The sequence below is a fragment of the Marmota marmota genome, unplaced genomic scaffold (assembly GCF_001458135.2).
Source record: "Marmota marmota marmota unplaced genomic scaffold, marMar, whole genome shotgun sequence".
NCBI lineage: Eukaryota > Metazoa > Chordata > Mammalia > Rodentia > Sciuridae > Marmota > Marmota marmota.
In genome coordinates this window covers 24,303,599-24,316,964 of record NW_026000005.1, presented here as the reverse complement: position 1 = coordinate 24,316,964, position 13,366 = coordinate 24,303,599, and the positions used below count along the sequence as shown (strand labels likewise).

Here is a 13,366-nt window from a genome sequence, read left to right as displayed (position 1 = left end):
ATAAAAAGGTCATTCTGAAAAAGTACAACAGACTCCATGGAATTTTTATTTTTACTGTAGCATGTTAATATATCTTTCCTAAATCTTTCCAAATATCACTATTCTGGTTATAAACTTTTTAAAAAGGTGATTCAGGTAGGAAAATAAGCAGTTTAAGTGGGTATAAGCAATCAATGTAAAACCCTATTTTTGCTAAAAAAATTAATATAGTTTATTATTATTAAAGAAAAGGAAAGCCACTGTTCTCAGAATTCAATGTGTTTAGTAAATGAGTATGAAAATATCTAGTGACCACTGACACTTTACTTGTGCTACCCTGGAGAAAATAAAAAGTGAGTTTTTATGTGGATCTGGTGAGGAAGAATATTTTCTCGAGGTATGTTTTTCAAAGTTCAACAAAGACAATACTTATTTTTATTTAACAGCATTGATACCACATTTCACTTGAAATCCTAAACACAAAAATGAAATTTTAGAAAATCATCCTCAAGGATATCAAAATTTCATCTCATAGTTCTCAGCCGTGGAGAAGTCAATACACATACTTATACTAGTACATTTTGTCTCTAGAATCAATTAGACTATACTTCAGGGGCTAAAGTCCAGGAAGAAAGGCAGAAAATAAAATGGAACAGGAAGACTAACAGGGTCGCTGTGGAGGCCTACCAGCAGCCATACTAAAAGAATGCCAGTTTATACATGAAGAAGCACAGCTAACAGTGGCACTTCTAAGGGCTGTACAAAGACCTCCAGAAACCAAATCAGCCTGCAATTGCCTGCCACATGCAAGGGAGCATTTCTGGGCAATATTTCTCAAGATGCAAACTAAAAGTGACATATTAAGAGGAGATTACATAATTGTGAATACAGTTAAATTACTGAAATTTGCCTTGAGAATGAATCAGGGACCCAGCTTCAGGAGAGTATCCTAGAGTAGATGGGTGCTCTTAATTGCAAATGGAGATTTACATCCCCGTTAGAAATAACTTGAATACAAGGTGAAACGATGGAAAGCAGTAGACCGAGAGGTAAGTGGGGGAAAGAAAAGAAGCCCTCAATTAGAGTCTCAGTCATCCAAGGGTTTTACATCGGGCAGGTAGCCTATCTTTGTTTACACCAATGGAAGCCCCAGGAGAACAGAGCACACAGAATCCACAGGAAGAATTTGGTCATACTTTGAAAAGTAGTTTAGTTTTCAACAATCCACCTTCTCTTAAGGGAAAAACACCTTGAGAACCAATTAGTGATATGAAGGGCCAAGAGAAAAAGCCTGCACTTGGGTAGAAAGAGTATTTTGTTGATTTCAGGCAAATACCTAGGGCCAGATGCTAAGGTGGATGTTCCCAATGCTTTGCCCCAAGGACACTGCAGTTTGTTACATTTGTATCTCCTCAAGGGGGACAGGAACAAAGTCTCAAAACAATTTTTGTAAGACATAATCCAGAATCATAGAACAGGTGGCAATTTTCTGAAGAGTAACGGTAGATTATTGGAATAGCGGCAGAAGAAGAGAAAACAATTTTTTTTTCCCTGTTAATCAGATTTCTTGTGAGCTCACTCAGGCCTCTATATTCTTTACACTGCAAAAGGTAAACAAGACAAGTGGATACTAAACACTCACAACAAGGCTAGATTCATGATTGATGCCTCATACTGTTTGAGATCAGCTATAAATCTGCTGTCCAGTGGTTTTTAATGGTGTGATCGTCTGACTCAGCAGACCAGTGTCAGGAAAGAAATTTACATAAATGGAAAGTGAACTCTTTCTACAAGAAACAAGACTGTTAGAAACTGCTTAGGTAAGGAGACACTCACTTACACAAACATGGATATACGTATTAAACCATCCGCCAATATCTGCTGGAGCTTAAGTTATTGCCCATAAAAAAAGCAAAGATGTTTGCTTTTAATTTCCAAAACGTCATCTCAGTTTCAATTTTACTGGGAATAAATTCCCTAAATAGCACTGTCATTAGGAGTAAGAAGAATAACATCAAGCAGTATCCACAAACATGACTTAAGCTTAGCCCATGTTTAGGAGGCTTGGCTAAGAGGGGTAAGCATGAGAAGACCATGCCAGGGGGACAGTCTCTGCTGTCATAGAGCATGCCTGCTTGGTATTGAAGAGTCATCCTTGTACGGTGGCATAGCAAAGGCTCTTGAGCCCAATTTTAGTTTAGCAATTCCTGGCTACCTGATTGCAGTAAAGGCCATAACCTCTGTCCTGCTATATACAATTTCCTCTTTGATAAAATGGAATGATGCTGATAATAAAATGTGAACACGAAGAATGAAATTAGAGAATCCATCTAAAACGCTTACCTCGGTGCCACCCAGCATATACTAAGCACTAAGCATAATAAGTGTTAATAGCTGTTGTCATTGTTACTGTTACTATCATCTCCTTCTATTCCTAGTTGTGCACTCTGAGCTGTATTCGGAGTATTATAGATTGGCCGATGGGCCTTGATTCATCATCTGTCTCTGCTCCCATACTTCTGCCACAGTTTCAATGTGGCCAGAGGATATTTCTCTACCACACCACTGTGGATTCAGCCTTATAACTTGTTTTGGCCAATTATCTGGTGTGGAGTGAGGGTATGCTGATTCAGAGTCTAGGCATTCAAAGGCCTCCCCCACTTCTGCTGGCCCTCCTACACCTCAGCTAGCCTGTTGATCCAAGGAGTAAGTGAAATCTGTGGAGCATACTCAGACCTGAAAACCTACGGTGTGAGAAAGAAAACAAAACAATTCAGAGCCACCACCAGCAGCAGCTGCCCTGCAGAGCCATGGAAGAAATAAAAAATTATTGAAATTAATGAATTTTTGTGATTATTTATTATATGACAAAAGCTAACTGACATAGGAGCAAACTGAAGAGTTGTCTATTCACAATGCAATCCTTATTTCCTAAGTATCTAGATTGAAACAAAAGTGGAAGGGTAAATGTAGGAAGATAAATTCTTTAACCAAGCCAGAATTCTAAGACCAGGGTGTTCCCCTGGAGTCTAACTAGGTCTTCTTGGCTTTTGCATGAAAATAGGCATACATTATCAATACTGAGATCATTTTTTAAATGTTTAACATTTATTAGAATCCTCTGTTAGGTACTATGCTCAGCACGTACTTTTACGTGTATTTTCTCTGTTAGTCTCAATAGCACTGGCACTATAAGTTTTACTCACTTCACAAATGATGAAACTGAGGCATTTTGAGGAGGAATAATTGATCTATATTCAAAATAAAAAGGCAGTATTCAAACTCAAGAAACTCATTGCCGGGTATGAGCTGATGGTGACAGAAGCTAGTGGCTTGAACATGTACTTCCTCCCTACAATTGCTTTGCTACTCTCATCACATTGTTCATGTTAATTGTTTAATCCTTAGAACCCTAAGAAGTGGGCTTTGCTTATTATTCCCATTCTACAGATGAGAAAAATGGGAGATAGCTGGCCAAGTTCCTTGTACATGTTTTTGCAGAGGTAGGGAGCTGGAGGGCTGGTGTTGAATGCAGGCAATCTACTTAACTGCTTCACTGCATTGATAGCTAAAGACACATGGCTCACCCCAATGGGTCCTGAACTCCCCCTGGGGTGGGCAATGTGACTTTAGCTTCCATTTCTCTGGAAATGTATAAACTTATGCAAATGTTCAAAAGCAAACATGCATTCTGAGTACCACAGTTATCTTTGGGTGTAAAACTGTGATAAGTGACCTTTAATTGACACTACACTCATTCGCAGGCTCCAATGAGCTTTCACTCCTGCAAGCACGATTCTCTCATTTGTTGCCTTTTCATCCACTTGTTTTTAGTTTTGTTTTTTTCTGGTTGTGTTTTTTTAGGCTCAACTCTGACAGGTTACCAATTCAGAGGCATCCTAATGTAGAGTAATAAATAAGATGTGAAAAAAAAAATGTAATCGTGATGGGCTTTTAGAACTATCTCTGGGAAATACAAATAACCATCTAAGGTAGGAAACAGCCCAATAATTCCCTGGATCCGTTCACACACATGTCTCCTGAAGCTGTCAGGAAAGGTGCAGTGGTCTCAGCCCAGCACACAGCGTCTCCATCCTGACCCCAGCACACCAGCCACACCTGCAAGGACCTTCTCCTGAGCCTGCAAATATCATCTGCTCACCTTAAAAGCAGCGCCTCCGTGGATGATGGATTTGATAAAAATCCCCAGGTCGGTTCCAGTCTCTCGGGATTTGTTTCCTTTCAAGCTCACCCCCAGGCCAGCAGAGCCCGAGTCATTCAGGGGGATCTCAAAGGTGAGTTGCTCGCTAGTCTCGAGGGAGAGTGCACAGCAGTCGGGTTCTCCTTTCTGTTGGGAGAATGAACACGAAAAGAGTGAGTAAAAGAAAGCAGATTGGCAGTTCCCCCTCTCAGTGACCAAACACATGCAACAACAGGACAGGGTGTGGGTTTCTAATGAAGGTATGCCTGCTCTCAGCAAAGGCTGCTTGCTTTTATGCATGGGGGCCACTGCCATGTCACCAGTGGGGCCATGAGCTCTCAAAGATGATGTTTGGTGATGGTCAACTGAACGAACCATGTTGCAAGGCAGAGTCATACAAAGCGAAATGGTCCATAGTATTTGGAAATTCAGCAGAATATTTTAAAATCATATATTACAATATATTATTTATTAAAATATATTATAGAAGTTAGACCTTAGGCTTAGGGAATATAAGGTATCAAAAGATACCTTAGAGATACTGCAGTCTCAACATCTTCATCCTACACATGAAGAAATAGAGCTTAGTGGAGAAATATGTTAAAATTTCAGGGAAACATTTCACCTAATTAATTTAAAACATTTCATTTTCCATGGACTCAATGCGATTGGTAAAGATTGCCAATAGGACACAGAGCCCCCAAAACAAAACAAAAAAACCCTCTAACTTTAAAGTTAGAGAAATGTGATTTATAACGGGTACATTGAATTTAATCTCCCTTTTCAAATGTCATGCTCTAAACCTGCATTTTGGGAAGTAGAACCCACTGCCAGTCAGTTTTTGGACCCTAACAAAAATTATTATGCTCAACAAATAATTTGTATCCTCTTTGACAAATCACTTCTAGCCATGAGCCAACTATTCTCCAGACATGGTTAATTGTATCTGGTCTCAGTGTTTTCCAATATACAGTAGTGGGGACAGACACCTGCTATACATGTGACAATCTTTGTAGGCGTCCCTCTGCATTCTTCTCAAGCTTGCGGAAATGGGAAACTGCCACAGCATTTAACTGGAAAATTTGAAAATGAGATATTCCTGGAAGCCATCAGCTCATTCTGGGCCAATAGTTCCTTCCTCTCTGTAATTATGTCTAGAAACTCTCATCTTAAGGTCACTTTGAGGGGACTCTTATGTAAAATTGCATATTTAAAAAATTACTATGAATGCCTGAATGTCAGTCATGAATAACTATGAAATCAGAAGTAGCAAAAACCCTATAATTAAAACAGGATTAAGGGGTCTGATCATAGCCAGATCCACTGCCGTGACATTTTCAACCCCTAACAAAACAGAGGGAACCCACATTGAACTTTTAAAGAAATAATTCCTTCATTTAAATTCATTGTAAATGAAGTTAGCTGTTGAAGATTTTCACAATAGGTTGTTCAAACACATGAAACTTTATTGCTTAATTTAATAAACCTACTACAGTTTAGCCCTTTTTAACTAACCTATTATATTATCATCTAAGGAACAAACTCCAGTATTTGATTCAAAATATCTGTCTTTTTGCCATTGGAATGATAGCACTTGGCACTAAATGAAAATAATCAGCCTTCATCTTTGTCTTCCAATATGCCTATTAGATCCCATAACATTTCACAGTCATTCATATTTCCTGGCCTCTTTGGGAGTTGGTTAATTTTAGTCTAATAAAGTTCCAGTGAGTTAAAGCATAAATTAAAGGTAAACTGTTCTGACTATAAATTTGTGAACATTTTAAGAGGAAAAACTAGAAAGTTTCTCTGGTTTTTATCTAAGGGAGACAAAGCAACGAAGACCAATTTTGCTATAGAAATACAGTAAAGTATCATTTAACGATGGGACATGTTCTGAGAAATTATCACCAAGTCAGGTGATTTTGTCCTGCGGATGTGATGGAAAGTACTTACACAAGCTGAGATGGCTATGACATCACTAGGCAATGGAATCTATAAACTACCATCATATATGCAGTTTATCACAGAAAAAAATGACATTGTATTGTACATGACTATACCTTCAAACCACTTTTCTACAAACAAATAAGTTTTCTTTGGGCAACTGTGTTTAATTTAAGATTAAAATAAGATTGATAACCATTTTTTTTTGCACTAATACCTTTCCTTTATTACCTTAGTATAAGAGCAAAATAAAGATCAAATGGCATTATCTTTTCATTTGAAACTCATCTTTTCTAAGTTCCTGACATCTGAGAGTTAAAAATATAACAAAAGCAATGTATTAGAGGCTTAACAGTGATTTTTTGGTTCCAGTCTAAGTGTTTACACATATAATTACATGGACTCTTCACAGCTACCCTTCTAGGTTTATTATCATGACCATTTTACAGATGAGGAAGGCGAGGTGCATAGTAGTTGAGTACCAAGCCTAGAGTCCAAAGGACTTTAAATGCTGGAGATTTATGGAGCCCAGGTAGCCTGGTTCCTGGGTCATACTATTAATCTATTTATTTTTAGGGAAGAGTTTTGTGTGTCCACTGCATTTCCATATTCTCCATTATTCTATACCCATTTCAACAAAAAGCACCAATAATTTATGGTGTATATGGTACTTTAAAATATGCGTATATAGTAAACTGCTAAGTCAAACTAATTAACATATGCATTACCTTACATACTTACCATATTTTTGTGATGAGGCCATTTAAAATGTGCTTTCAACAATTTTCAATAATATAATACATTGTTATTAATCACAGCATTCAGTATGACAGATCACTGAAACTTACTTCTAGAATTGAAGTTTTGTATACATTGACCAACTTCAATCTTCCCCACCCCTGGTAATCACCCTTCTGCTCTCTGATTCCACTGAGCTCAACTCTGTCAGACTCTTAACTGTTAATTGTCTAAATTCTTGTGTCCCAACTATTGTGAACCACCAGTGTGATATGACCTACCCTCAAGAAATACCAAAACAGATTCCGACAAAAAAAAAAAAAGGACATGAATTTTATAGTCTCCACCAACTACAGTTTTGCTTACATCTTTCTTATGCTGTACCATGCTTAACCCATAATTAGTGGTCTCTAATAACAGCAAAATTCCCAATGGTGAAGGAAGCCATTACAGTAGTTAACACAGCCATTTCCTCTGTTAGAAATAAATGTCCCTTTACCTAATGTACAAAAAAAATCAATATGCTGTAGGCCTCTTTCCAATAATCTTGGTTCAACCAGCGACTTTGAAAATTAAACTCAAATCTTGCCAGACAACGCTCTGCAGCAGATGGAAAGGGGTAAGTACTCTCAAGTGCCTCCAATGCAGGACCCCAGTGATGTGATGAACAAAGGCAATGTCACACTCGACATCAAACCCTCTCTGGCTTCCTGTTTTACAGACAGGTGTTCTTTCCATATTGTGTCTGGAGTATCTCTTGCTTTTTTAACACATCCCCCTACATGCATGCGTGCATTCATACACACACACACACACACACACACACACACACAAACTCCAATAAGTTAATGCTGGTACAACAGGGAAAATCTTGTGAATTTCATTTTTTTTTGGTCTATTCATTATTTTTCATTTTTTGCTTCAGACCGTGACTCTAGACACAGATTCCTCCAGATTCCTAGAGCTAGGCTCAGAGTGAATGCCTTCACTGCCTAAAACTAGGCCTAATACCCCAGTAACCTTCCCAGAGCCAATCATGCCACATCCTCAACACAGGCTTTCTCAACTTCAGCACAACTGACATTTGGTGCCTGACAAGTCTTTGCTGTGGGGGGCTGTCCTACGCATTGCATTTGGTGAAATCCCTGGCTGGATGACAATAATAACCACCTTGCCTAGCTGTGACAACCCAAAATACCTTTAGAAACTATCAAATATCACCCAGGTTCAAAATCAGCTCCAGTTGAAAAACCACTGCCCTGAATCAAAAATTATCAAATGCAGTCAAATTCAAAAGAATCAGCCAGACACAGTGGTACATGATAGTAATCTCAGGAACCCCAGAGGGTGAGGCAAGAAGGTGGCAAGTTCAAGGCCAGCCTCAGCAACTTGGTGAGGCTGTGAGCAACTTAGCGAGACTCTGTCTCAAAATACAAAGGGCTGGAGATGTGGCTCAGTGGTTAAGTGCCCCTGTGTTCAATACCTAACAACAGCAACAATAACAACAAAACCCATCTAGGACTTCCTGCCTCATTCAGAGAAAAAGCCCAAATCCCTTATGATGTCTTACACACTCTTCCTAAGCTAAGTGCTCTAACTCTCATCCCTGACCCATCTGCTGCTCACCCTGCACCAGCCACTCTGGCCTTGCTTCTTTCCTTTAGCACCACCTGCACACTTCCAGGGTCCTTTACATTGCTCCTTCCTTCTCACTTTGAATGAACCTCCACAGTATTCCGCAGATCTCATTCCTTCATGTCTCTGTCCAAATGTCAACTCCTCAGTGAGGTTTTTCTTCAGCTTTCAACTTAAAAGTTTTACTTCCCTCTCAAAAGCATCCTGCTCATGTCTGTTATCTTGCTTTGCTTTTCATGACATTTACCACACATATAAATACTTGCTTATTTTTTAATAACATCTCTCAAATACAGGGATCTCTATATTCTGCTTTTTCCCTCACCAATATATTCCTAGTGCCTAAAACAGTGTCAGACTTAAGTACAGGTGTGGGATAAATATTTTTTAATGAATACATTGATATAAACATCCAAACGCACATGCTTGGGTGTATGTATAGATGTGTATCTGTGTTGTGTATTGGTAGGATTCTATATACATCTATAAGCAAATGAATAAATTACTGGCAACCACATTGGATGCAATGTTTTAATAATTAAAACATTAATATAAATTAATTTCTTATGTTAAAATAATTTTAACAAGCATAAGGTATCACAGGAATAAGGACTCTTCAGTTAAGGTTAATAAGGTTACAGGGAGATGTTAAAGTAACTTAGAACAATTTCCCTTTTGATACCATACTTCCTGCTCCTAGGAGAGGATCACCCAGCTTGCCTTCAACATTAAATCCTCAATAAGGCAAGATATTCTATAGCTACTAATTTGTGATAGATACTGGATTATTCATGGTTTTAAATTGCATCAGGTACACCTCAGAGTATAAGTGAACATTGCAAATGATAATATTCAAAGTACATTTCATCAAGCTTGAGAAGTATTGTGATCTAGCACCCAGTCACATTATCTATCTCTATGTCTGTCTATTCACCCATATCCACACACTTATCCATCCATCTATAGGCCTACATGCATGCACACGCACAGACCGTGTACACATACAAATTCTACGAGATAAGATTCACCCAGAATGTAACTCATTCTGTTGATTTTTGTACTATGCTACTCCATTTGATATTTTTAAAATCTTGGTTATAACTCACAAAATTGATTCTATATTATAGCACATTTTTAAATTGGGAAAACTGCAATTATGTATGTATGGGTATTATTTTTATTAAGTAAAAGGAAAAAATGAAATGAAATACAAAACCTAAAAAGATGTTAACTTCCTTTTCTTTCCTGATTTTATAAGCCATTTTAATGCTTTATCACATCAAGCTCTAGCCCTTTTTCTTTTTTACACAGCCTTCAAGTTCCTGTAACTATTTTCTGTTACCATCCTAGTTTTGTGTATATGTATTTCTCTTCTCCCTTCCTTGCAGTTGTTTCTCTTCCTATATCTCCACTGTTCTGTTTTGTCTGTGTATTGCTACTATACTCCAAAACCCAATGAATTAATTCTTAGAGATTTGAAGATGAGATGGACCTGAATGATAAGAACTGATCTTTGCAAATCATAGCCATTTCATAAAATTTTATCAGGCACCTACTGTGTACAAAACACCCTAATGGGAAATGGTCAGTCTACATAGATCATAATTGGCAAAAACTTTATTGCACAACATGGGGGAGACTTCAATTTCATTCATGCTATTATCTAGAGAGGAAGAAATAGAATTTAAGAATATGAAAGAAGAGTCCACATAGTCAGATACACTAACTGTTTTTATAAAATAAGTGTCAAAAGTCATTACTTGGCATGAGAAGAAGAAATAGAATCAGAAAGATGACTAGGGAGGCATCCATATTATTAGCTTAAGAGTATTCCAAATGAGGCCATCTCTAGAATTGCAACTATCTTGTATTGCAAAGTAGAGCTTGATTAGCACACCACAAGTGGCAATAACCCCGCCTTTCAAACCCTGTGGGAATCTACCAGTCCATGGGACCAATGTTCAGTTTCCCAGAAGCCCAGGTCAGACCTGAAAGCATCCATGCTGAACCTTTTACGGCCCTCATTTCATTAAATGCTGTGCTCCTGGCTCGGCATGAACGAGCTTTGGATGTCTTTGCTTTGCCTCCCAAATGTGTAATTAGTCTGTGTTGTGAGCAGCTTACTTTATGTAAGAATTATGTTTCACATGCAATCATTTTGTCAATTACCAAGACTCAAACAAAAGAGCTTTAAGGGGGGAAAAAAGAATAATATTTTCTTATATATAAAGCAAAAGCTATACCTGGAAATTCTGCCAGGACATTTTAGAATAAGCTTAACCATTGTTAATTTTTGCCTGAGTAAATTCCAAGGAATTTAAAGGGATGAAACTTTTGTTACAGATAAATAAATTTTCACAACCATGAAAGGATAAGACACCTGCAAGACACTTAATTTTCTGAAAATATTTTCTTAATCTTCTGAAAAAAGCACTACGTAGCTATTATAGGCATGAAAGGTTTTTGGCCAATTGGATTATATAAAATTCAGATTGTGAATATCATACTACAGTGGGGATCAGAGGCTCATTCCAACAGCAGGGAACCATTTTATCTTTGATTGTACTTTTCAGAGAGTAAAGAAAAAGATTAGAGATGAGCAGGTGCATGTGAAGGTAAATGGTGATCTAAGTATGATTGTTTTAATAAATGGTAAAGGACTTTTTCTCCCACTACTGCTGATGTATAAACAAAATCAGCAAAACTCTTGGTGATTTATAAGCAGGCAGATGATCTATTATTGCCTTCTGGACAATATAGATGAACCTCAAAAAAGAATCAGATAGCAAAGTGCTAAAAAAAAAAAATTAAACCTGAATTCTCCTCTAATTTGTTGAGAAACAGTCACATATCATATTCAGTATCACATATCAATCATAAAGAAAAAAAATGCAGGTTAATGTTCATATGAGTAGGAAAAAATTTTCAGAGAGCTAAATGTAAGCAACTCTGGTATTTACTTTTAATGAAAGGAAAAAAATTAAAGGTAGATTATAGTTAGCTCAAAAATGTCAGTATTTAAAATTTATGTCTTTATTGTGCTCTCTCAAAGTGCACAATCATTCATTTTAGATAATTTTAACCACAACCTGAAGAAAATCCTAGATTTGTTTGTATTTGAGATATTTTTATTAGCACATTCCAATTATACAGAATAGCAGGATTCATTGTTACATATTTGCACATGCACACAATAGAAAAATATAATTTGGGCATTTCCATTCGCCAATATTTCCCCTTTCTTTCTCCTCCCCTTTTCCCTTCCCCACTTCCTTTACTAGTCTTCATTCTATTTTCATGAGATCTCTTGACCCTTTTTTTCTCTTTAGCTTCCATATATGAAAGAAAACATATGACCCTAGACTTTCTAAGCCTGGCTTATTTTGTTCAAAATAATGCTCTGAAGACCCAACAATTTTCCCAAGAATGACATAATTCATTCTTCTTCATGGAAGAATAAAAATCCACTGTGGGTATATGCCACATTTTCTCCATCTGTTCATCCATTGACGGATATATAGGCTGGTTCCATAATTTGGCTTTGTGGATGGCGCTGCTATAAACATGGGTATGATGACTTCAATTCCTTAGCATAAATACCAAGGAGTGTTATAGCTGGGTCATATGGTATTTCCATTCTTAGTTCTTTTGAGTACCATACTGGTTTCCATAGTAGTTGTACTAATTTACAATCCCCCGACAGTGAAGAAATGTTCATTTTACTCACATCCTCTCCAGGATTTATTATAATTTGTTTGCTTGATGGCTGCCATGGCTAAAGATACTGAACTTTTTTTTTTTTTTCATAATTTGTTGGTCATTTGGATTTCTTTTGAGAAATGTGTGTTTAGTTCATCTATTTTATTATTGCCCTTTGCCATATCATGAAGTTCTATTTTGTTTTTTGAGCTCATACAGACCTAGGTTAATGTTTTGCTGATCAGTTCTATTTTTTGACTATAGAGTTTTTAAACATTGCAATGGAGATTTCACCTGTAAAAAGTTATAAGGCCTTTACTATAATGTTATGTGTTGTATGTATTATATTATGTGTGCACACTTGTGTTTTGTGTTATATGTTTGAATGTACATATGTCCATATATCATATATGATGAGCGCTCATGATAAAATGGATCTCTGCCACTTAGTTCCCTGACACATGTGTTACGAAGCCTTACCCCTAATGCAAGGGGGATTTTCAGGCTACTAATAAAGTATCAGCTGGATAACCAGGATAACCCTTCATACATTGGACTTTCTTTTCAAGATTTTTACCAGCAGTGTCGGGAAGCATTCCTTGTTAATAGTGATTTGACACTCCGAGCCCAGTTAACTGAATTCAGGGACCACAAACTTATAAGAACAAAGAAGGGAACTGATGGAGTAGAATATTTGTTAATTCCTGTTGACAATGGAACATTGATTGATTTCTTGGAAAAGGAAGAAGAGGAGGCTTGAAGCTATCTTTTGCTCTTGAATCTTCCATTGGAAGGGTTGTTGTACCCAACTGCCACTCTAGTCAAAAGTGTTGTGTTTACATCCAACATTAGATTATTTTTCCAGCATATAATAAGATTCAACGTTAGGAGAGGATATGTCATCAATTAGATCTTTTGATTAGCCTGGCTGGTGTACCATCTCTAGTACTATGCAAGTGGTCCTTGAGTTGCAGAAAATGTGCCTTTCACTCATTACCTCTACAGGAGACTGCTACTAACACCTTTCTATCACCAGAGGACGTAAGTGTCCAACTAACAAGGCCACCTCCATATGCTGGGAGGTCCCCAACCCCCGCAGTTGATAGTTGGGATCCTGAGACAAGATCTCAAATATTAACATGCCCTGTATTTGAGGCAGGAGGGCAG

At 37.4% G+C, this 13,366-nt stretch overlaps 1 protein-coding gene across 4 annotated transcripts in view; it reads right to left on the bottom strand.

Annotated features, from left to right (window-relative positions):
• Nucleotides 1-13,366, bottom strand: part of Pard3b (par-3 family cell polarity regulator beta) — a 981,002-nt gene that overhangs the window by 421,350 nt on the left and 546,286 nt on the right. For all 4 annotated transcript variants that reach the window (XM_048808385.1, XM_048808386.1, XM_015481294.2 and 1 more), the window contains one exon: nt 4,142-4,327. In XM_048808385.1, coding sequence (XP_048664342.1) covers nt 4,142-4,327 — 186 coding nt within the window. The remainder of the gene's footprint in view (nt 1-4,141; nt 4,328-13,366) is intronic.